Source organism: Melospiza georgiana, chromosome 27 (genome assembly GCF_028018845.1).
Source record: "Melospiza georgiana isolate bMelGeo1 chromosome 27, bMelGeo1.pri, whole genome shotgun sequence".
Taxonomy (NCBI): domain Eukaryota; kingdom Metazoa; phylum Chordata; class Aves; order Passeriformes; family Passerellidae; genus Melospiza; species Melospiza georgiana.
In genome coordinates, this window is record NC_080456.1 from 5,451,645 (window position 1) to 5,476,066 (window position 24,422).

The window sequence follows — 24,422 nt, forward strand, 5'->3', positions numbered from 1 at the left end:
GCCCGGGGCTGCCCCAGCCGGAGGGAAGCCGGCGCTGCCGCAGCGCTGCCGGGAGGGCTTTTATAGCGGCCGGGGCGGCCGAAATCGGGACGTTTTCCCAAGGTCTGTGCCTACGTCCGCATTTCTCGCACGACATTTCCCCTCCTCGCTGCAGGAGCCAGCGCCTTATGCAAATCTGGGCTTCCGAGGGTGGCTTTGTGCCGCTCGCTCGGTGTCGCGCTGATGTCAGCGGACTCGTCCTGTGGCTCCAGCACACTGTGTGCCTGGCCGGCTCCCTGTCTGTCGGAAAAGCCGCTTTGGGATGGAATCCCCGCGCTGCTGGTCCTTCACTGCTGGTGGCAGCAGTGCCCAGGAATGCCGGCCGGGGCGGGGAAATCTCCCCGAGTGCAGGAGCGGCTGCATGGGAGGAGTTCGTGGACGGGGAGAACGCCCCGTCCGCATCCCGCCGCCTTCGGGAGGAACGCTGCCACTGCCCTAAAAACCCGGGCAGCCAGCTGGGGAACGAATTATTGCCCAATGTCTTGGTTCAGGGCAAATCTGGGAGAAAACCTCTGAAGGGGTTTTCTCTAGAAAGCAAATTTAACTGGCCTTTCTTCTTTTTGGTTTGGGAAAAAAATATTTATTTGGAGAAAAGTGGAAAAAACCTGCTTATTTAACAGGCAAAGCATTCACTAGGACATAATATGAACAATACTAAACAATAAAACTTGCTGCTCCAAAAGAGATGACAAACTGAGGAAGTCTCTCTGTGGGCTGTAGCTTGACTCACTCAGTCTCTTATCAGTGTCTTATCAGTGTCTTATCAGTCTCTTATCAGTGTCTTATCAGTCTCTTATCAGTCCCCCCAGTGCTGGAAATGCTGCTACCCAGGCCCAGACTGGTGGGCCACAGGTGCTCTTCTGGGTGTTCAGTCCAGAGCAGGTTTAAATAGTTCTAAAGAAAAAGAAAAACCACATTCCATGGAATTCCTCTTCCTCAGCTAGCTAAAAAACTGACTGAAAACAAAGGAGAGCTCTGTCCTGCTGTCTGTCCGTGCTGCAGACAGCACAGTCCAGGAGCCGGAATGTGGAGGAGTGCAAATTCTGAAAAAAAACTCTGCGTTTCTTCTCTCCCCCCTTCGCTCTCAGAACCACCCTGAAGGGTGCAAAACTTATTTCTGGGCTAAACAGAGAATTGGGGATACGAGCACCATAAAGTGCCCCCAGTTTGTTACGTCTCCGTGCCTGGATTTGCTGTTTCTGTGGCTGGTCACAATTCAGGGCACGCAGCCCTGCAGCTTGGGGGGTAAATTGAAGAGCCCCAGCTTGTGAGGATTATAAAAACATCCCCACAAAATCCCACATCAAACCCAAACCTGAGTTTCCGTGACATTCTCTCAGCTGCTCACATGCCTTTTACTGCTCCTGGAGCCAAAAACAAAAAAAACCACCAAAGTTTACAGGGATGCTTTAATATCTGTATGATAAACATGAGGTGGTTTTGAGATTAAAAACTGCCTCTTTTACTAATAACCCTGGATTTTGGCTGGTTTAGCCAAAAACATTTTTCAAAAATTAATGCTGTACTACTAATTAATCATTTAAGTTTAAATATACATTCAGATAATTATTTATTTTGCATTAGTTGTTGGCACTGATATTTTTGGCCAACTGATATTCCATACAAAGCTATCAGGAAGAAGGACTTGGTCTTTCATGTCAGCCTTTGAGAGCCTTAAAATTCCATTAGTTCACTGAACACATTGAATAAAAGGCATTTGCTTATCCTTTGTGCACATATTTGCATTTTTCAGGACCAGATCTAACTCATACAATGGCTTTTGTGGTACAGTTTAGACTTTTCATTTCTCCTGGAATTTAATATCTCAAATTTTAGAGGAACTGCAACAACTTTTCGAGTATGGTTTTGATAATTTTGCTCCAGTTTGAAAGGAACTGGAACTCCAGTAAGAGTGAACTCTCTCCTCTTAGATAATTTTCTTTTAAATATTTTTATGTTACTTTTAGTCCTAGTTTTATTTATAGACTATTATATCCATAAGAAAATGGAAATGAAAATTCAGATGTGTAATTTGTTTTACTCCAGGTGGTCTATTAGTAAAAGTTATTACCATGACGCAATGAAGTGAACATCTTAAGAATATTTTCCTAACATGTTCTGTCATATCTGTTTATTAATGTTTTGATAGTAATGCTTATAACATAATTATATATAAGATATCTGATAATTAAATGAAGTGGGCTATGGCTGCTTATTGTTTTTACTTTGAGGAAGTATCTAGTTCTTGTTCCTTCATGAGTTTGATTTCTCATGCTGATATTTTAATTTCTTCTGTGGATGATGTATGTGAGATTCAGGTCCTTTCCTGTCTTCAAAAGAGAAAATAGAAAAAGGAAGAAAAGAAAAAAAGGAAAAAAGCACAAGTCAGGGGTAAATTTTACATAACCTTACATGCCGTAACTTTAATATATCATAATTAAGACACATAATATAGCATAATATAATCATAAATTCCTGTCTTGCAATGATTTCTTTCATTCCAGTGAACAAAGACTTGGTTCACCTACAGCAGTGAAGCACAGCCTTGAGAAATCTACAATTTTATTCTCCGCTTATTAGAGAGAGAGAGAAAATATGGTCTTGGCAGCCCTGTGTTGTGGTGGTGTTACCCATTTTAGTGTTACTCATTTTAGTGTTTTTATGCCTTTTTAGTTTTTACTCATTTTCGTGCTGTTACTCATTTTCGTGCTGTTACTCATTTTAGCGTTTTTACTCATTTTAGTGCCTGGTCGCTCCAACTGCGCTCATTTCTCGCTCGTTTTTTGAGGCAGATCCATCGCGCGTGAGACGCGTTCCAAGGATTTCGTTTAGAAGGTGAAATTTGACGGGAAATTTAAGGAACTTCTCAAAGTTTTAATTAATCGAAAGGCCCGCTCTCTGGGCCCTCAGGGCGCTCCTCGGGCCGCTCCTGCCGCTGCTACCGAGGGTGGCACCGAGGTGCTGCCAGCCCTCAGGGGAGCGAGTGTTCCTTGTGTCCCTTGTGTCCTTTCTTGTCCCTTATTTGTCGTCCCTTGTCCCCTTTCCCTTGTCGCCACAGTCGCGGCCCGTCATGGCCATTGCCCGCCTGCCTGAAGGGGAAGCGGCGAGGCCGGGGCGTCCTGGGCGCCCCGGTGCCCTCAGGCTCTGGGGGGATCAGAAAGGCTTAAATCCCCTCGGATATCGAATTTAAATCCCATCGGATATCGAATTTAAATCCCCTGGGATATCGAATTTAAATCCCCTCGGATATCGAATTTAGGCCGGCCCGGGACTCCCCGCCATTCCCCCGCCGCCTCCAGCCCTTTCAGGCGCTGCCTCCCCCGTGAGAGGAGCGCCCTTGCAGAGGAACCAGCTGCAGGTTTTACAGGTTTTTATTTAAACATTCTTCCCAGCGTGACCTCTCAGCAAACATCTCGTGCTTTTCGTGAGGCAGCCATGGCGAGCAACTCGCAAAAAGCAGACAAAAATAGAAATAAAAGCAAAAAGATGGAGGTGAGCAGTGCTGTGTGAGGGAGGACCCCCCTTCCCATGTCCTCCTCTGGACTGAAGGAACAGAGATCCACGGCACCTTAGGGAGGTTTAGGGGAGCAGAAATTACTTTTTCTGTGTAGGGAAACCGCAGTTTCTCTGAGGGCTTGAAGCCCAACAAAATCGGGTAAGCACTGGGATATATGTATGTAGAACTTCTTGAGAACGAACTTCTGAAGTGCACCAGCTTTTACTGAGCTACATATATTACATATATCAATATATAGATATAAATGTGTGTGTGTATATAAATAAATGTATATATATAGAGACATCTCAATCTGGTACTTCCACCCACTCCCCAAGATGCTCACGATACTGTGAACCCACTTTCATTTTCTCCAAAAACATCCTCAAGGTCTTTTTAAACCTTTTCTTTCTCTCAGTTAAACTCTGTGCAAAGCTTGTTTTAAATCCCAGAACTGTGTTTTTCCTAATGTGCTCTGTTGTTAGAATGAAGCTTCAGAAAATCCTCCATTGTCTGACAATACAGATTTGGCTCCTTCTGAGGACTCGCAGTCCCTTTTCAAGACTGAACCACTGGAAAAGGTTTTAAATGGTGATGTAGTAAATATACTGGAAGTAAGTATGGAATGACCTAATTTCATCTTGAGATTCATCCAAATGTTTAAATAAAATTATCTTTTTATTTCTTAACAGAGATCAGCAAAGAAATTAATAACTTGCTGTCAAAATATGCTGACACTATAAGGCAAGTTAACTTTGTGTAATTTGCACAGCAATTTTTAAATTCTCTAGATAAGATGGATGGGTGGCTGCAGTTTAGGGAAATTAACACTGAAAACTGTCAAGCAGATCTTGAAAGAAAAATGGTGGCTTTTATTACAACAGAGGATTAATTTGGTCAGAAACTGTGTATTGATAGACGACCAGTTTTTAAGAAAAACATAAAAGTAGTGAGAAAGTGAATGGCATTAGCACTGATTTTAACCACAGATTTCTTCACTTTAGTGCAAGAATAGCATTGGATTCTTCTTATGTCCAGGAACTTGATGAGATCCTAAAAGAAGCCAGGGCCATAGAAAAGCATTTGAAGCAGAAAAGGGAGAAGCTGAAACAGAGATTCGCTGTCATCGCCAATAGTCTGCAAAGCTAAATGGAGTTTGTTATGAAAACGTAGAGCCAAAGTTTTGTTCGTGTATGAAAACAAATCGGGATGAGTGTTGTCATGTCTGTTTCTTGTATAAATATTTCTGTCAGTTCAGGAAACTTCCAACAAGTTAAGCAGCTACTTAGTGTTTAAATACATAGTGTAGTGGTAGTTAATAAAACCAATTCTGAATACCTGTTTTAAATCCTGTGACTCAAGGGATTAAGACATTAAGCTATGTTAACCCATTAAACATAGCAAAAAAAGCATTTCTATGAAATATAGAAATTTATGATGTAAGTGGAAAATGAACTCAGATTATTTAATGTTAACCATTTTCTGGTTATGAGTTGTTTTTTTTTCCTTTCTACTTAAAAAAAAAAGGTGTTTTTTGCTAAAATCTTAGTAGAATATACTTGCAATGTTATTTCCATTTGGCCTCAGAATGTAAACAGGCTGAAAAGATCAGCAAAGAAATAAGAGTTCTATAAAGAACTTTGAGAAAGTATAAAGTCTTAATTTCAAATGCATTGTAATACTGGTAATAGGTGTTATATTTCAAGGCCATGTAGTTATAAAACATAATCAAAGCCTTGCTGTTGATGTCAATAAGTAAATAGATAATGTTAACACGATCTAGAATTACAGTGTTATTTTATTTACCTTCATGAATGTTGTTTGTTCATATTCAGTCCTTCTGAGAACACTGAGCCCTTTTTATTTCTTGTCATTCTACTCTTGTTAAAAAAAAAAAAAAGATGAAAGATGGAATGTACAAAGCACCACTTGTACTAAGTATGAGGCTCATGTAATAAAGAGAAGTGCTGAAACAAGATATATTTCCATCTCTCCCCCAGCAGTGTGCAGTGATTTCCTCTCTAAATCCTCTCAGACCTAATCCACCCTCCTTTCCCCCTTTCCCGAGCTCCCAGCCAAACGTGCTACGTGTCACAGTGACACGATTTACAGCAAAGAACGAGAGGAACTGGACATGCAGGGTGAGATTTAGATGCCTAAAGATGCAAGATATGTCCTTAGCAGGATTTTCAAAGTGCCTAAGCATGGTGTAAGCGCCTTACCCGCTTAGGAATTTTGGAAAATCCCATAAGGTGCCTATCTGCATCTTTAGCATCTAAAGGCTTTCCAAAGTCTCACCACTGCTCTGCTATCATATTTAGCAGTCTCCTATTTTTTCCCTGATACTCTCAGGCTGCTCTGTTTATACAGAGAAGATTTAGGAAGTGACATTTCTTAAAATATTGTGCTGGGTGTTTCTGAAACCCTGGCTCATCTGCAGTGATGACACAACCCGGAGTTTCCCAATGACGCCTGCCAAGGGCCTGAACACAGACATTTACCCACAGTTATTTATGAATCATAAGGAAAACTTACACAAATCTAATTACTGAGGAGCATCTGCCTGTTACTGCATCTGAGCCGTTTGCTCTTGGGGAAATGGTGCAACCTCTTTAGAGCATCTGGGTTTGGATTATCTCCTTTAGTTTATGTGGCAAATATATCCAACTATCATTAAGCGCCAGAACTTAATTTTGGGATACAATAATTTTATAATATTTTTCCAGTGGGAAATCAATTGCTCCTGTTGCAGAAGTTTGCTCTATTTAAAAACTTCATAAAATCCAACAAAAATGAGTAAAGTCCCACTTTTAAAACAATGAAGGACTGCTTAGTGCAGTTCAATCCAAGATGACTCTAGGTTTTTTACAGTGATTTCTTACAGAGTTGATTGTCATTCCAATGAATAACCTTTAATAGAGTGGGATTTCTGAGATAATGAGAGGAATTTAGAATTTGAGGAGTAAAGTCAGTGAGTATGGCCATAGTAACCTAGGTGAGCTTATTATTGGTTATGAAATTTTTTAAATTACTAAGAGCAACAAAGGTTCTGGTTTTGCTGCATGAATATAGGTGAGGATGCATACATATATGTATATATATGTATATAAAGTAAAATTAATTCAATATCTATTTCATAGAGTTTAGGCTTGAAATGGTGAGTTCAGAAAGTTTAAAACACCCATTGAAAATGTCAGCCTCTCCTCTTGTGAAGATAAATAATATTTCAGTAATGGAAATACTTCCTACATTGGAAATTGAAATTGAAAATGAAAATGGAAATCAATCTTGCATTTATTTCTCCCTGTTTAAAGAGAACTTTCCATAATTATTGTGCTGATCAGAAATACAGAGCACTTTTCTGCTGGCTGCTCTTTAGTGTTCCACTAAGTATCTTAATATATGAACACAGTCATTGCACACTATAATCCTTCTAAGCCATTAAAAATAAAAATTTATCACTTTATTTATTTGACTAAAATTCATCCACTCTGCTGGTTGCTCCCCTTATGGATTTCAGTGTTTATTGGGAGAAATAAAACAACTTTTCTGTTCAGATCTGACACTAAGGGCTCCTTCCTGCTCTCCCTGAGGAGTGAGCTCCTTGTGAAACCCACCTGGCATCCATCCCATCCCTGTCTGCTGTCCAATTTTACTGCAGGAGGTTTGGACAGAAAATTAATTGGCTTTAAAGCTGCTAAACCTGATCAGCAAAGCTCAGCTGGTAACTGCGTTTTCTTTTAAGCTTCTCCCCTCCTGGTTTAAGCTCCAGCCTATAAATTAACAAGAACGTCTAAGATGACAGATCAGTAACAGAATATAAATGGATTTTTTTTTTTAAATCTTGAAGCATTTTAGATGAAGTTCTGACACTTCTTGGAGTCAAGGGGATCTTGACACTGAGCCTTTGCATTTCTGAGCTTGCTGTGAATTTCTTCACAGGCTGGAAAGTGTAAGTGATGAAAAACTCAGTTTCTCTCATTGCTCTTCTATTATCTAAAAGCTAAAAATGGGAAATAACAGATAATGCAGAGAGTTTAGATAATCAGTGATGAGAATTCTTTCCTGAGAAAAGGCTAATCTTGATTGTTTACTTAAAATGAGATCGCCTTTTAGAATAGAAAAAAATAGAATAGAAAATAGAATAGAAAAAAAATAGAATAGAAATAAATAGAATAGAATAGAAAAAAAACCCCAAATCTAGTGGAACTAGAGGTGTTTTAGGCTCAAGACATTCTGTCCAGAACTAATGAAAATTCAATTTTGTTAATGGTAGAATGCTTGACCTTTGAATTGGCTTTGAAGGTGGCACTGGAAAAGAACAGAGTGAACATTTTGCATCAACAGGGGAACAGCCAGGAAAAAAAGGAGGGCAGGGATCCATAGCTCAGTCACCCTAAATCCCATCCTGGAGAGAGGCTGGAGGAAATTTCTTAACTATGACTTGGATAACAATAAACTAAAAAAAAAAAAAGAAAATCATTTATGAGAATAGCTGGCTTAATATGGAAAAATTACCAGTGGGTACAGCTTGGTGTAAGGTCATTGACACCATTGTGTATGATGATATAGAAAATAAGAGCAATCAGTTAGTCAGGGCAAACAAATGAGTTTAAAAGTAAATGAATACTCTTTTTTTTTGTCATAGATCAGCCTATGGGGTATTGTATAGTGATCTGCTTCCTGCTTTGCTAATTCCACATTATCCCAAATGATTTAGAAAAAAACCCAGAATTAATATAAAAACAGAAAAACCAGAATTAATATAATTTTTTTTTAAAGAGCAGCAAACTAGAAGTCACAAAGGCATCACTAACATAGCTTAAAAATTCATGGTAATCTCAAAAACATGAAGGGTTCAGTGGAAATCAAGATTTCCAGAAACGAGAAATAATAAAGAGCTGAGAAAAGATGCTCTGTGGGAAAAGGCTGAAGCAGATGGATTTGTTGAGAGAAGGCACAACTCAAGGGAGGGAATAATAAGAGAGGAGTTTTTAAAGTGCAGGAAGGACAGGAAGAAATCAGCTTAATTCTCAGCAGGTTTCAGATGAGATTTAATCTGTCTGCAGAATAGGGTCCCTGGCTTGCTGTGCCTGCTGCCCAGCTCCCTCTCCAGGCACAGCACAAGAGCAGATTAATGACATGAAACCAATGTTCCAGCACAAATCCAAAGCGCTGGCAGCTCGCTCCTGGCATCCCCAAGGGGAAGGCTCTGTCTCAGGTGCAGCTCAGCAGAGCACAGCCCATCCTGCTGGGTTTGGTGGGGGAATCTGCCGTGGCAACCAGTATTCCCAAAACCCTGAGATTCCTGAAGGTGCAAAATGGCTCCTCGGGTTTTGAAACACAACTATTTTCCATCCCAAGTATTTCTGGGAGCTGAACATGAAGGCGAGGTGACGAGAATTTCCTGGAATCACCTGGAAGCCTGGCTGCTCTGATACACGCATGCACGTCCTGTTCTTGCCTGTCTTTCCATCTCTCTGGCTGGCACAGAGTGATGGAGCATTTCCCCCAAGGCGCTGCAGTGCCCTGCCAGCAGCAGCAGCAATGCCCTGGCAGTGGTGGCAGTGCCCTGGAAACGGCGGCAGTACCCTGAGAGCAATACCAATGCCCGGGCACCAGCACCAATGCCCTGGCAGCGGCAGCAACGCCCCAGCACCGGCAGCAATACCCTGGCAGCGGCACCAATGCCCGAGCAGTGGCAGCAATGCCCTGAGAGCAGCAGCAATGCCCTGGCAGTGGTGGCAGTGCCCTGGCAGCAGCAGCAATGCCCTGAGAGCAGCAGCAATGCCCGGGCAGCGGCAGCAATGCCCTGGCAGCAGCAGCAATGCCCTGGCAGCAGCAGCAATGCCCTGGCAGCGGCAGCAATGCCCTGGCAGCAGCAGCAATGCCCTGGCAGCGGCAGCAATGCCCTGGCAGCGGCAGTAATGCCCTGAGAGCAGCAGCAATGCCCTGGCAGTGGTGGCAGTGTCCTGAGAGCAGCAGCAATGCCCTGGCACCGGCACCAATGCCCGGGCAGCAGCAGCAATGCCCTGAGAGCAGCAGCAATGCCTTGGCACCGACACCAATGCCCGGGCAGCAGAAGCAATGCCCTGGCAGTGGTGGCAGTGCCCTGAGAGCAGCAGCAATGCCCTGGCACCGGCAGCAATGCCCTGGCACCGGCAGCAATGCCCTGGCACCGGCAGCAGTGCCCGGGCACTCGCAGCTCACCTGGCCCAGGTGCACGGAGCGCTCGGGGCCGGCAGGACTCGCCCCGGCCCGCGGGACGCGGCGCTGCTGCGGGCCGGGCGCTGCTGCGGACACGGCTCTTATTGTGAAAGGATGATGAGAGGCAGCGCTCACCTCTCCCGACCATCGCTGCCTCCCTGCTCGCTGCCCTGGCACCGCTACCTCCGCCCGGCCGCTCCCGGCCGATGCTTTCTGCCCGCCGGAATATGTTCGCCAAAATCCTTCTGTCCGCCGCCAGCCTTCTGCTCGCTCACCTGCTGCATTTCCTCTGCTCTTGGATGCAATTCATTCCAGGTAAAACGCGTTAAAATCCCTTTCATCCCGTGCCCTCGGAAAGGGGCTGCTGCTGCTAACACGGGTCGGGAGAACGATTCCTATCGTCAGGCATTCGCGACGGAGCGATTTGAAGTCTTTGTTAGATGGCACAAAATGCCTGTTGTTTGCTGAATGGATAAAGGGCAGAGGCAAGGATTACAGCAGATACAGATGGTCTGGAGCTGGAAAAGCAGCACACGGCAGATTCTCTGTGCGGGGGAGCCAGCTGGAAGCGGGCAGGGAGAGGGTTCTTTGGAGCCGCATCGTTGCCGAGGCTTTAACCCGACCGTGCAAACGGTGAACTGCCCCAAAGGATTTGTATCACAGCTTTGTGTCATCGTTGCACCGCTTGAGCTGCTTTTTGTTTGGGCTTTTCCCCCCCTTCGTTTTATTTTGTTTATTTGTTTACTCGTTTTCAGAAATTAGGAACCAATAAAAATCATGGCCGACCTCACGGGAATTTCTGCTGTTTGATGGTAGTGGTAGTTTTGTGCTATTTAAATTCAAAGCGTTGCTTCCGAGGTATCCAAAGAGCTGGAAAAAAATCTCAAATCTGCCACCAGAAGACCACAAAGTGTAAACTCTAATTTTTCTGGGAAATCAACAGCTATTTCATGTGCTGGATTTCACTGTCGCCTTCCTTCTTCCCTTCCTTTGAGCCTTCCCCTGCTCTTTTTCTCCATTTATTTTTCCCCTGTGTTTTCTGTCGTTTCTTCTCTGTTTTCCTTTGCTCCTCGGGCTGTTAGAGAGGAAGTCGGTGCCTGAGCCCCTGGCCATGGGGAACCGAGCAGCTGCATGGAGCAAGGAGCCCAGCACGGGCACATCCCGGCACTCGCCAGGCAAGTGCTGCACCTTCCCTTTGGAAATCCCACTGGGAGCTCAGGGCTCCGACCCTGGGGATGGCTGGAGTCCAGAGGGCACAAATCCACAGCTCTGGTTCAGCCTGGGGTCGGGGAGAACTGCTTTGCTTCCATGTTGTGCCAGTGTTTTATATGGAACAAAACACAGCCTGTGCTGGAGGAAAATTCCCTGTTTGAATGGTCCTCGGGGAGAACAGAATTCTTGCCTCATTCTCCCTACTTGAAGATTATAACGAGCATTCTGTTTGTTAAATTTTGCCCTTAATTTTGCAGTCAAGCAATTAGAGTGTGCATGGAGGGGTGGATCCTGAGCCTTGGCTTTGAACGAGTAGATTAAAATCAAAATGGCGTTGCCCATGTAGCAAATGGCTCCCATGCTTCCATCATCCGCCATTCCAGATTTTGTGTCCCACCCACTGCTGTGGAAATATAATTTAACGTGTGATTCGTGGTGGCTGCACCCACAGCAGCTTTCTCTTCAAAAGCCTGGTCCTTCATCCCACCATATCTGCGTAGAAGCAATCAATAAATAATCAATGCTGGGCTGTCAGTTTGCACGGGTCAGTGAAATCATGGCACACTGTGCAGGGAAACAGGAGCTGAACAAAGGATAACTCTGCTGTGGTTGCCTGCTATGTTAAGAAAATATTGGAGGAAAGTTGACACCTCCGTGTCTGGCACTGCCTCTGCTTGGATATGCCAAAGACCTTGAGCGTGTTTTTAAAAGTCTGAGGTAGGATGGAAAGGAACTACAGTGGAGAAATGAGGGTTCTGTGATCTTGTGCCGATTTTCAAGTGTTCAAGCACACACAGAGAGCCCCGCTGGGACTGTCGACTTTTAATTGTGGATTCAAGTTCTTCCATCTTGGGGCGTGGCCAGAACGGAAGGAATAATTTTATTTATGCATTCTTTAAAATTAAAAACTGGCCTATCTTCTGCCTTCCTCCGAGAGAGATTGGTCCATTCTTGGTGAGCTGAATGTTTAAAAAGGGGCTTTTTATGAGTGAGTTTTCCCCTGAAGCTGAAACGGCTTTTTTGAAATTACTCAGGAATATTGTGTTGAGCAGGAGTTTTCTGTGTTCCATGCATTCAAAGTTCACTTAAAGTTAGCAGTTATTACTCGCATCTCTTTTTGTTTAATAGGGAAGATATGTTGGTTTGGTTTTTCTTGCATGCCTTCCCTCCCACTAGCCATTCAGAATTGTCTGCAATGACTTGTCTTGTTTCTGGAAGTTTCTGTTTTGACTCATGTTGGTGTTGGGGTTCGCTCCCATTTTGCCAGGGAGCGAATTTCTGCCAGGATCTTCAGCTCATTTGAGTGATGCTCAGAAGAAAAAACCAATCCATTCTCTTGCTGTGCTTCTTTCTCCCTTTCTGGCCTGGGTTTGGGGCATTCCCTTAAATATTCTTGTTGTTTATAGTCCATTCTATTGAAGTCCAGTTTGTAGGGGATGCCTTGGAATGAATTCTAATGAGATGAGTTCTAACTAGATCAGATTTCAAGGATTACTGAGATGACCACGTGAATGGTTATCACAGGACAGGAAAAACAAAAAGAACTTGGCTTACTTAGCTTAGGAAGTGATATGATTCTTCACCCTAAATACAAGACAAGGAAGGGAAAACTACCAAAACTACACACCAGAGCTGCCAGAAAAACAAGAATAATACCCTTTGGTAAATTGGAAGCATTTTCCTGATCATCTGGACAAGGAGCAGTTATCAAAAGAGGGAATGAGTGCATGTAGACATAATAATTTTTAAGACAGAATTCTTATGTAAGAATTTCTGGGGCAACAGTTGGGAGGGGAGGACTCAGGAGGTCTTTTCCAGCCCTGGTCAGGCTCTTTTATGGAATGTATCTTTGCAAAATTTCCATTGACAGTGCTCTCCAGGAACTTTCAATGTAGTGCTGTCTTGAGTCATGCCAGCTTTGTTTCTGCTTGGATGTGAATTATTTCCTTATGGATGTGTTCCTCTCATTCTTTAATGCGCATTTTGCACCTTTTCAAATGAAATCTTCTAAATATCTCCTTATAGATGTGTTTCTCTCGTTCTTTAATGTGTATTTTGCATCTTTGCAATCCCCATCGGCATTTCTCTAAACACTTCAGAGATCTAAAGGGGGATTGGCAGATTGGAGAGCTAGATTGGATCCTTGCATTTTACCTTCTTGCAATCCTAACACACAACCTGTGGGTGTTTTTGTGTAGAGAAACAAGCTCAGCAGAGTTTTCTGCCTGCCAGCTCAGCTCCTTTGCAGATAGTCCAGCTGAAATAGTGGATTTCCTCTGGAGATGTTGAGCAAAAGGTTTCAGAGGAGGGAAATTGGGCAGCATCTACGCTTGGTCACCTGGATTAAAGGATGTAGGCCAGAAGCAGCGGTGGCGAAAGGACAGAAAATCAGAGTGAATTCTGTGACAGCATGGACTCCCTTCAGTGTGGGGTGTCCGAGCAGCCCTGGGTGATGGAGCTCTGCCTGCCATGTGCCCTTTTTGGTCAGCATTTCCCCCATCTCAGTGCTCAGCAGTGCAGGCTGGCTCCATGGTCTCGGGGAGAGCACAGAGCGGATGCACTGAGGGCAGGATGGGCAGGTGCCAGCCTGGGCAGGGAGGCACCCCCGGCTAAATCCACCTCTGCAGCTAAATGGATTGCTAAAACAATCCTTGTGTTGATGAGGCTTTGCAAACCAGGCTGTGGGAGCCAATCACTGACATCACTGGTAGCTCACAGCATTCCAATCACTTCATGCTCTCCTGGGGCTTTTGTTCTCCAAAAGGGGTGGTTGCAGCCAAACCAGAGGCTTCATCATAAATGATCCTTCTCTGCTTATCTCCCTGCCAAATAAAAGTTGTAAATCTATCTTGTGCTGTAAATGGGCTTGGACTCAGTTTCATTGGTCTTCTTCCATTTTTGCAGGGTTTTTTTCTCTTCTCTTAATTATTTGCAAAATTAAATCCAAACATGCATTTCTTTGATTAAAAGAAAAGTCATTATCTTTTCTATCATCCTATATTCTGTTACCTCCTTTGGGCTGCAGAACTAGTGTTTCTTGTGGATTAACTAGAGCAGAGTATCTACAGGATTTTCAGCTCCCTGTGGATATGTTGGGTTTTGTGGCTTTACTTTGAGTATCCACCGCAACTTGGCTGCATGCTGAATGCTCTTCTCCCTGACATCCAATCTCAGGATCTAGCATTTGTCACTCAATTCCAGTGAAAATCTCAGCTCCCTGTGTTTTGTCCTTCCTTCTCTCTTTGCAGGTTTCAAGCATTACCTGCCCAGCCCATCCAAGGAGCGAACCCTCTGCCACAGACCCCGGGGGCTGCAGTGCATCTCCCCCTTAGTGCAGAGCGTGGAGGAGACCCCCGAGCCCATCCCAGCCAAGATCAAAGGACAGATTCCCCAGTGGATTAATGGAAATCTCCTGAGGAATGGCCCTGGCAAGTTCGAGTTTGGCAACGACAAGTAAGTCTCCTTTAAATGAATTTTTAAATGCTCCTGGCCAGAACTCTGCCTAAGCCTAGAGGGGACCCCCCTCATGACTATTTAGAGCATCTTTTAGTTTCTTTTTATGTAAGGGAAGGAAGAAATACCGGTGTCACTCTTTTGAGAGCAGTTGCTCCCTCAGTTGGGAACTCCCATTTTCTGCAGAGAGGAGCTGAATGGTGAAGTCACCCAGGCTGGCAAAGCTGAGTCACAGAGAACATCTCGCCCACTCACCGTGGTGGGATGGGGGATAAAACATGCCCAGCTTTGTCCTCTGTCCTGAGCAAAAATCCACCCCCGGCCACTCTGAAATAAATCCAGGGCAGGAATTTGGAGAGTTGGTTGCACCAAATGGTGTGAACTGCTTTAGAAGCAAATCCACCCAGTTGCAAGAATAATATATTAAAATACCCCCAGAAGGCACTGACTCCCTGTGGCTTGCAATGTGCCATTGCAGTAACTGGCAGCTCAGCTGGTGTCAGTAACTGGCCAAAGCTGATCTCCTCATATTCCCAGAGTGAGACCATCAGGTGTTCTGGGAGTCTCACAGACCCCTTGGTTTGGAGACAATGACATCCTGCAAGAAGCTGAGAGCTAAACACCTCTGGGTTTGCAGTAGTAATTTATATTGTTGTACAGTACAGCACAAACTCCATTCCCTCTGCAGAGGTGGGTGATTTATCTATATAGATTATTCCCAAAAAACCTTACAGCGTTTGCAAACACCACATCCCACAGCTATGAATATACTTGTTTCGATTTGGTTTGATGTGGTTTGTTTGATTCGGGGGTCTTCCCAAACAAAGCTGTAGTTAATAATTCAAGGGATCTGGGAATCAGCTTTTACAATCATCAATAAACCTAAAAAGAGGGTGCTGCACAGCATCATATAATGCCCAACTCTTCTTCATCTCTGTTTTTCTCCCTCCTGGAAGGTTTAACCACTGGTTTGATGGCATGGCCCTGCTGCACCAGTTCCAGCTGGCCCATGGCACCGTGAGCTACAGGAGCAGGTTCCTGCAGAGCAGCTCCTACCTGAGGAACAGCCAGCACAGCCGAATTGTGGCCTCAGAGTTTGGCACCTTGGCCATGCCAGACCCGTGCAAGAGCCTCTTTGGGCGCTTCCTGTCCCGCTTCGAGCCGCCACGTACGAGAGCTTCTGTAAAACCTGAGGGGCTGCTGAGATCTCCTTGGAGGAACTTGTGGTTAGGTGGAAAGGGAGGGGTGAGGAAGTCGGACAGACTTTCTGTGAGCCCGTGTTTTTCTTACAATATGGCCCAAATTCCAAAATTATGCAAATTGGTGTCAGCCTCAGCGGGGGGAGGCAGAGTTTAATGTTTTAATGCCACTTCAGCTCGCTGAATCCTGGATCTTTCTGCAAATTTCCCAAAGAAAGCTCTCCCCGAGAGAACATCCTGTGCAGTGCTGATAATGAGCATTACAGCCTGATGTTCTACCTGAGACACAGCTTTGCCCTCAGAACACCTTGCCTTGCTAAGCTTGTAGGGTAAGTGGGCTAATCCCTCCCTTCCTGGACTAAGGGACAGGAGATTATTGTGTAGGGTGAGGGATGGAGCTGCACAGGAACGGAAGTTCCAGTGCCTGTAGGATTCTGTGTACGTCAGGGAAGAAAGAGGCTTAAATGCAAGCAAGGTGTTCCCCACTAAAACCAGCAGGGCTGAAGTTTGCAGCTTGTTGCTGACGCTGTGACCATCCACTGCTTCTCCTCTCCCCTCCTGCCACATCCTGTGTCCTTTCCCAAGGTGCTCACACCTTCACTCGTGGTGACACCCCCCAAATCCCCACCCCAGCTCCCTCAAGGCATTCCAGACCTCTCCACATTCCTCACCTGCCTCTGCCCAGATCCAGCAGTGATTTCCATCTCTGTCCTTGTCCTTTTCACCCAGCTCCACCTGCACAGTTTCCCTGTGTAGATTATCAAGATGTTTCCAATCAATCTCCCAGAGATTAATGCCACTGCAAACGGGTTTATTTGTTTAAACATGTCTAACTTGCCATAATTCAACATGAGCTGCACAGAGCTGCACGCAATGCCAGGGTTTCTGTTTCAGAGCCCAGTGACAACTGCAATGTGAACTACGTGCTGTACAAAGGGGATTACTATGTCAGCAGCGAGAACATCTGCATGCACAAGGTGGACCCAGAGACGCTGGAAACAAAGGAGAAGGTGTGGGCAGGTGGGATAAGGGGGCTGGGGTATGGTGGTGCAGAACTACCCCTTGCTGGCTCCAGGGGAATTCCACCTCCGGAGGAATTTGTCTGTGCCTGCAGCATCTCCGTGCCGAGTCCCTGGGGAGCTTTCAGGGGTGGAGGTGCAGTCACTGCCTGGCTGGGCACAGCTATCAGTTCTCCTCTGCTCTCCCTGCTTGTCTGGGCCTGTCTGCCCCTCTCAGCAGAACAGGAAACAGCTTTTTTCTGTGCACAAGAAAATAGGACCTGGTTTTCTGAGCTTGCAGTGACAAAACTCTTGGTGGTTTCTTGGGGCAGTGACCATCCCTTTACACACCTGCCTGTGCTTGTTATTGGCATCATTCCCACTGCACCTGTACCCTAAGGACATCTGTGTCCTCCGAGGAATGTCTACTGCTATTAGTCCTGCTTTACTGATAGAGAAATATCCTTATTTTCAAGGATTTGCAGGCAGAATGAAGGCTGCAGTCCAGATGCCACATTATTAATAATGAATAAAATCTGCTCTTCTTCCTCAGACTTCCACAAAAGTGACCCTTGGGGAAGTTCTGCACTGACTGAAAATCTCTGGCATTTGCAGGTGGACTGGAGCAAGTTTATTGCAGTGAATGGGGCCACAGCTCATCCCCACTACGAGTCTGATGGGACAACCTACAACATGGGCAATTCCTATGGGAAGCACGGTGAGGAGGGCTTGGCCAGGCTGGTTTTTGGGCAGGGGGTGCAGGATCCCTCCTGGTGCTGCTTCAAGGAGCAGCTGTTGGAGAAACACCCAAAGAGACCTGAAAATTGCTGTTCCTCAGTCAAAATGTCAGTGTCAGTCTGTCCCATAAAACTGGCTCCTCTCAGGATTTAGTTGCAGATGCTTCTGACTTTGGCCTGTGAATGTACAGCAAATTCTTCTCTTGCTCTCCCAAGCTTTGCTGGAAAACAGGAGAATGATTTTTTTAAAAAGTCCCCTCCACCGTTGAAGCCTCATCTGAAGAAGTTTAGCAATTCATGTTTTTCACTTAGAATAAATTGGCTTTAGATGAGCACCATAAGGGTTTTTGCGGAAGGGAAGACAGAATTTATTCTGGTCACCTGGCTATCTTCCAGCAAAGCTGAGTTTTATGGGATATTTTTCTTCTTCTCAGAACTCTGAGCATCTTGATTGGATCCTGTTCCATCCACATGGCTGCTCAGAGCAATCAGTCCCTGTCAGCTGTGTGAAATCCTTCTTTCCCAGAGGCCTGTGAGAACAGCCACTGCCCTTTATTGTGATCCCTTGTGAATGTCCCAGTTTTGACCATTTTCCATTCTTTCTGCTTTCATTTCCTTTGGCCTCAGCAAAGCCCAGCTCTGTGCCATGTGCTTTTTCCAGCTGGACATAGCAAGCTCTAGATCATTGTTATTCAGAAGTGCCATCCTTTCCTGCTCATATGCCGGGTTTATTAAATGAGCATTACTGAGGCTCAGAGTTTTCATTTCCTGTGGGCTTGGTTTTCATCCTGCCCATGTTATCACAGGACAGCACTTCAGGCAGAGCTGGCATTCTCCCAGGCTAAGATCCCTCTATTTCCTTTCAAGCATCCTCTTTTCATTGTTCTTCTGGTAGATAAATCCTCTGTAGATGCTTTCCTGCCTGTTGGGAGATGTTTAGGAGATGTTGTTGCAAGCATTCCTGGAGGACAGGAAGGAGCAGAGCCTGAGTTTGGTTTGAGCACCTTCTCCCCTTTCCAGGATCCAGCTACAACATCATCAGGGTCCCCCCACAGGAGTCAGGCCACGGGGACACCTTGGAGGGAGCCAAAGTTCTGTGCTCCATCCCTCCCACGAACAGGGCAAAGCCATCCTACTACCACAGCTTTGGTAAGATTCCACCCCAAAACCAGGGAATTTGGGAAAATGCGATGCAGAAAGGGCTGGCCAGCGCTCTGTCTGCCCCTTGAGATGTTCTCTTTTCAATTCGGGTGATATTCCTCCCTTCTCTCCTCAGGGATGACTGAAAACTACATCATTTTCATCGAGCAGCCCCTCAAGCTGAACCTGCTGAAGATCATCACCTCCAAGCTCTGTGGGAAAGCCATCTATGATGGGATCAGCTGGGAGCCTCAGCACAACACCTACTTCCACGTGGTGAACAAGCACACTGGGGAGGTGAGGGGGTCTTTGGCCCCTGCAGCAGCTAATCTGGAACTTCAGTTCCAAATTTCCAGTTTTTTTCCCCAATTTTTTGGGAACTTTCATTCCCAAAAGTGCTACATAGCAGCCGTGGGGAGTTTAAGAACCAATCCAGAAGTTACTGCAATATTTTAAAGTTTATTGTAGTGTACATTTACATGTAGTGTTTATTTGTAGATTTGTTAAAAATGGGATTTCTCGTGCATTTTCCTCTTTATTTATTCCTTTCTTTGCCAGCCCTAAAAGGACAGGCAGAAAGAAGCAGTTTGGAGGGACAGGGACTGAAATGCAGGTCCCAGGTACTACAGGGTATGAAAAGGTCAGAACCTGGGAAAGATGCACAGTAAGGGGCTACTTGATGTTTTGGGTTTTCTTCTTCCAGTTTTGCTCCTTAGTGGCTTAAGGCAGCCCTTTTGTGGTGACACAAGGACAGAAGGCAAAGCCCAAGGGATGAGAGGGGTTGCAGTGGGGGGCAGAGTGTGGTATTTGCAGGGATCTTCAGCAAGGGGAGAGAATGATGCATCTGACTCCATCTTATCAGAAGGCTAATTAATTACTTTATTATAATATATTCTTGTGACTGTCAGCCAACAGTCCTAACACACACACACCTGGCCCTGATAGTCCAAGGAAACAAAACACCATGACTTTGGGTAAACAATCTCCACATTGCATTCTACTTTTGCACAAACACGGGCACAGCAAATGAGATAAGAGTTGTTTTGATCACTCTCTGAGGTTCAGAGAATGTGAAACCCAGAAATATTCTTGGGAAGAACTGTGCTTCGCTTTTCTCTGTGAAGGTGAATTTCTCTGTGAATGATGAGGAGGACTGCATTGATATCAGAAGGCTAATTAATCACTTTATGATACTACATCATTCTGTACTATATTACATTGCATCTAAACTGAATCTGCCAAGCACCCAACTCTGTACACAACCTGGTGACTGTCCTGACTCAGACACACACACCTGGTCCTGACAGACCAAGGAAATAAAACACCGTGACTTTAGGTAAATAATCTCCACATTGCATTCTACTTTTGCACAAACACGGGCACAGCAAATGATAGGAACTGATTTTCCTTTCTCTGAGGTTCAGAGAATGTGAAACTCATAAATATTCTCGGGAAGAACTGTGCCTTGCTTTTCTCTACCAAGAGAAAAGTGGGGCTGCAGGAGAGAGGAGGAGGAGGAGGAGGAGGAGGAGGAGGAGGAGGAGGAGGAGGAGGAGGAGGAGGAGGAGGAGGAGGTGAGGCAGGAGTTGCGGAGGGGCTGAGCTGTGCCCTGCTCCCTGCAGGTGCTGCCGGGCTCGTGGTGCTCCCAGCCCTTCGTCAGCTTCCACCAGATCAACGCCTTCGAGGAGCGGGGCTGCGTGGTGCTGGACCTGTGCTGCCAGGACGAGGGCACCAGCCTGGCCCTGTACACGCTGCAGAACCTCAGGAGGAGTGGGCAGGAGCTGGACCAGGTGAGACCCCTGCTGCCTCTGCTCCCCCAGCAGCTGCTGCAGGAGTTGATTTTCTGCGGCAAAGCTCGGGTTGGGAGAATGGAGAACGCCGTGGGGACAGCACAAGCACAGTCCATGAAAACCGAAATGATCATCTCTTGATGCTTTCTCTCTTCTTAAATCTCTCTCCATGGAGCATGGCCTTGAAACTCTTCAAGCCCCGTGTGTGACACAGAGCTCCAGAGCCTGGCAGAATTTATTTCTGTTTTAAAACCTTGGTTTTAATGATATTAGTTTTCCTTATCCTTGTGTAATGGAATTTCTCCCCCAGAAATGATGCAAAATAAGTTGTAGCATAACATCTAAATGGAAAAAGAAAAAGGAACCCCGCTCTTTAAGACATTACTTCATAAAACAAGCAGTTTTTATGAAAATCACAGAAACACAAATACCACAGAAACCCCTGCCCTGTTCCCCACAGACACCTCACAACAGCACATTCAAATAAATTATTTATTGTGCCCAGCTCTGTGAAAAGCCCTGTTTCAGGCTGTGTGAGGGGCATTATTTTGCATAGGTCACACATGGGAAAAGTGGGGGTGCTTTCAGTTTCTCACCGTGCAGATGTGTTTGTTGGAAACCCCGCGTGCCGGGGGGGCTGCTGCATGTCCCGACAGGGCTGAACTTCCTCTGTCTGTCCTGAGCTGTCTGGAACCAGCTCAGCTCCGGCCTGAAAGGGGCACAGCTGCGTCCCTTCGGGTTCTGCTTTCTCTTGGCATTCATTCTGGGTGTTTCTCAAGCATTTTCTGAGCATATTCAAGTATAGCAGATTAACACCAGCTTTTTTTTTTGTCCTTCTCTGAGCACAACCCAGGTGGAGCTGTATGTGGCTGGAGGTGTCCTGGTGTCAGCACTGGGCCTGTGTTTCCAGCAGGCACATTCTTCAAGTGACAAGTGGCATCACCAGCACACTTCACCCACGCACACACAGAGGAGTCATTTCAGAACAGAACCTCAAACTTCCCTGCAGCAAAAGCCTCAGGAGTGTCTGGGCATGGCTTGTCTCCTTTCCCCAAATTGGCTGGCTCACTAACCCTGACAGAGTATTCTGTCTGGCAGAGTTCCTCAGCCAGATTACACGAACCAGTAAAGTTTTGAAAATAAGGTTAACACGTAATTAAAGTGAAGTTTCACAACTGAGCTGGTGGGTTGTGGATTGAAGTAACTGAGACACACCAAAACAGGGTCCTTATCTATTTTACTTGAATGGGAATATGAGGGGTTGTGAACTTGGCTTGAGCAGAGCTTTAGTGGCAGTGGTGGAATTATCCTCTCAGTGTGCTGAGTGTCAGCCACACTGGGGGCTGCACTTTGCTCCCCAGGTAAACCCACCATCATTCCCTGGACCTCCAACCATGAATCCACGGGTACCTGGGCATGCAGGAGGGAATCCTGCAGGACAACCTCAGGCACTGAAGGCACAGTGCTCTCCTGCTTCTCCTCAGAGTGATGTAAAGCAACACAAGCCTGTTCTAACTGAATAAAACACAATGCAGTGTCTGTGCCATTGCTGGATTTGGTGATAATGGTTTTTTATTGGGCTGATTTGCATACCCAGCTCAGCATTAATTACTGTGAGAGCAGTGCTGACCCTTTTAATTCATATGGTTTTGGTTTCTGCTGTAAATTACTGGAACATGCAGGAACTACTTCTTTCCGTTATGTGTTTTACCTTACCAGAACTTGGTAAAACATGTAAGGAAAAGAAGAAGAAGAATTCAGGGGTGTCTAAAACTTCAGAATTGTTCCCTAAAAGTGCATTTAAGCTGAAATGTGCTTCCTCTGTCCATCACCATCACTCTCTGTCTCTGTAACAGGTTTATGCCTCCGTGCCCAGAGCTTTCCCTCGCCGCTTTGTTCTCCCTCTGGACGTGGATTCAGACACACCCGTGGGGAAAAACCTGAACCCGCTGCCTTACACCCAAGCAAAGGCTGTGAAAGGTGCAGATGGCAAGGTGGGTACCAAACCATAAATGCATTTATGCAGCAGCTCCTGTACCTCGGAGCTTTAACCACCTTTGGTTGTGCTGTGGTTGGTGGGACCTGCCAGCTCTCCTGCCCTGCCCAAGCTGACCCAACCCTGCACATTTCCTGGAGAAATTACCCTGCAGTTTTCTTTTTCTCCCAGGTGTGGTGCACACATGAAAATCTGCACCCTGAGGGCTTTGAGAAGGTCGGGGGCCTGGAGTTCCCCCAGATCAATTACTCGGGGTACAACGGCCGCAGGTACCGCTACTTCTACGGCTGCGGCTTCGGGCACCTGCTCGGAGACTCCCTGATCAAGGTCGATGTGGAGACCAAGGATTTCAAGGTGAGGTGAAGTCAGGTCATTGAGTCCTTCTCCTGAGCTGCATTTGAAGGTGTGACATTTACTGGGGGTTTTTTTGGGCTTTGCCCATATGGGTCTGGGATGAGGTTGCCAATTTCATCCCTCACGTGGCACCTTGTGAACGTGGCACAGTCACCAAACAGGAGAGGATGGCACCAGCACACTCCTGGAATGAAAAAAAAGTTCATAAAAAGTTGAACTCTTAAGTTTCTTGGAGCCCAGAGTATTTCCAGGTGCCTTTGTGGGGAGCATTGTAACTCTGCTGAGTGCAGCAGACAAGTATTAATGCAATGAAACCCATCCATATGTCCCTGAGGCTCATCCATGTGTTCCTGTGCTTGCTAGATCTGGCAGGAGGAGGGATGCTACCCGTCAGAGCCCGTGTTTGTGCCAGTGCCTAATGCCACGGCAGAGGACAGCGGAGTCATCTTGTCTGTGGTGGTCTCCCCTGCTGAGGTAACTTGCTTCCTGCAGTTTGTCAAAGTCACACAGCATTAATTCACTTTTTAAAGCTCCCAGCCGAGCTGGAGGCTCCCTGGCAGGTGGTTCTTGCTCCCCAGAGTGCCTGGCCGAGCACAGGCAGTGCAGGCAGGAGCTCTCCCCAGGCTGTTGGTGTGTCCCCAGTGGAAGCTCAGAGCTGAGTGAGGCTCGGAGCTCCTGCCCTGCAGGTTTGCTCTCCATGCTTTGCTCCGTGCCTTTGTGTGCAGACAGTGCGAGAAGTTCAGCCTGGCTGCTCACTCTGCCTCTCTGCTCCTCCTGCAGGACCAAAGTGCTTTCCTGCTTGTGCTGGACGCAGAGACCTTCCAGGAGCTGGGGCGAGCAGAGGTCGGGGTGCCAGTGCCTTACGGGTTCCACGGCGTCTTCAGTGCCCACTGAGGAGCACCTGGGCACCTCCTGGACTCAGGGCCGGGCCAGCCCCACCAGGAACCTCTGCTGCCTTCACCTCCCACCTTTCCATCGCGTCTGGGATGAAGGAGCTGCTTTTTCTCCACCACAACCTCCTGTATTCCTAACAAAACACGGCCAAGGAAGGCAGGAACCCCTTGCTCCCACAGCCCACTGCTTTATCTGCATTGTTTTTACTATCTTGCTAGACCAGCTAGAGCAGCAATTCACAAAGGATGCCAGGGTGAGGCTTGCAAGGCAGAAAATGGAAGCTGAGGTGATAAACCCCTTCCTTTGGTGCCCTGAGGGGAAGAGAACATCAACATTCAGGGCTGTGACTTTGGCTGAAACATTTAGAGCAGAAGAGAGGAGTAAAAGCCAGCAGGTGACAGGTGGGCCCAGTGAGGGGGAATAAATAAATCCCCCCTTGCATCCAGGTTGCCTTCAGGGGGCTCCAGGGGGTAGATGCAGACACTCACAGAAGCTGTGCTTGTGCTTTTGTTCTGTACCATAGCAGTGCCCTCCAATAAAACCTTGGGAAGATTTTCCTTTCTCTGCCTGCACTCAGAGTCTTGTAGATGTGGGGGGCACATCTGCAGAGCAGGACACAGCTCTGCTGGCTGGCAGCTCCTGCCTTCCTCCCAGTTTCACCAGTAGGAAACAGCAGTGGGAAACGCAGAGAGCTCCAGTGTGGCCTTGGTGTCCCTCTGGGGTTGAGCAGAGCAGAACAAACTCCAGCCCCCTGTGTCATCCAGGCTTCTCCAGACCCTCTGGGTGGGTCAACAGAGAGGACTTCTAGTTGTACTTTTTCATTGTGAAGAATTATTTGAATAATTTCCCTGAGTAATAAAGGAGCCCTTTTGCCCTTGGGGCTTTTCCTCCTCTGAGCTTCCTTCAC

General features: G+C 46.2%; 2 protein-coding genes across 3 annotated transcripts; both read left to right on the forward strand.

The window, feature by feature from the left end:
• The first annotated feature begins 3,449 nt into the window (after positions 1-3,449).
• Positions 3,450-4,837, forward strand: TEX12 (testis expressed 12). Its single transcript, XM_058041402.1, has 4 exons — positions 3,450-3,531; positions 4,021-4,126; positions 4,228-4,279; positions 4,540-4,837. Exons 1-4 carry the CDS (start codon positions 3,475-3,477, stop codon positions 4,682-4,684), a joined length of 360 nt encoding a protein of 119 aa, XP_057897385.1. The 5' UTR covers positions 3,450-3,474; the 3' UTR covers positions 4,685-4,837.
• A 5,052-nt stretch (positions 4,838-9,889) lies between these two features.
• BCO2 (beta-carotene oxygenase 2) lies at positions 9,890-24,404 on the forward strand. 2 transcript variants are annotated; one of them, XM_058041399.1, is made up of 13 exons: positions 9,890-10,057; positions 10,825-10,917; positions 14,203-14,407; positions 15,364-15,575; positions 16,501-16,616; positions 17,220-17,322; positions 18,362-18,490; positions 18,618-18,778; positions 20,104-20,271; positions 22,128-22,265; positions 22,439-22,621; positions 22,985-23,095; positions 23,402-24,404. In XM_058041399.1, exons 1-13 carry the CDS (start codon positions 9,949-9,951, stop codon positions 23,513-23,515), a joined length of 1,842 nt encoding a protein of 613 aa, XP_057897382.1. In that variant the 5' UTR covers positions 9,890-9,948; the 3' UTR covers positions 23,516-24,404. The 2 variants fall into 2 exon arrangements, with proteins under 2 accessions (XP_057897382.1, XP_057897381.1); XM_058041398.1 differs by lacking the exon at positions 10,825-10,917.
• The last annotated feature ends 18 nt before the right edge of the window (positions 24,405-24,422 follow it).

Coding starts and splice junctions, on each gene's coding strand:
- TEX12 (XM_058041402.1), top strand. CDS start 3,475: ATGGCGAGCAACTCGCAAAAAGCAGACAAAAATAGAAATAAAAGCAAA. Junction 4,127..4,227: donor ACTGGAAAAGGTTTTAAATG/GTGATGTAGTAA, acceptor ATTTCTTAACAG/AGATCAGCAAAGAAATTAAT. Junction 4,280..4,539: donor AAATATGCTGACACTATAAG/GCAAGTTAACTT, acceptor TCTTCACTTTAG/TGCAAGAATAGCATTGGATT.
- BCO2 (XM_058041399.1), top strand. CDS start 9,949: ATGCTTTCTGCCCGCCGGAATATGTTCGCCAAAATCCTTCTGTCCGCC. Junction 17,323..18,361: donor CAATTCCTATGGGAAGCACG/GTGAGGAGGGCT, acceptor TCCCCTTTCCAG/GATCCAGCTACAACATCATC. Junction 22,622..22,984: donor TGGAGACCAAGGATTTCAAG/GTGAGGTGAAGT, acceptor TGTGCTTGCTAG/ATCTGGCAGGAGGAGGGATG.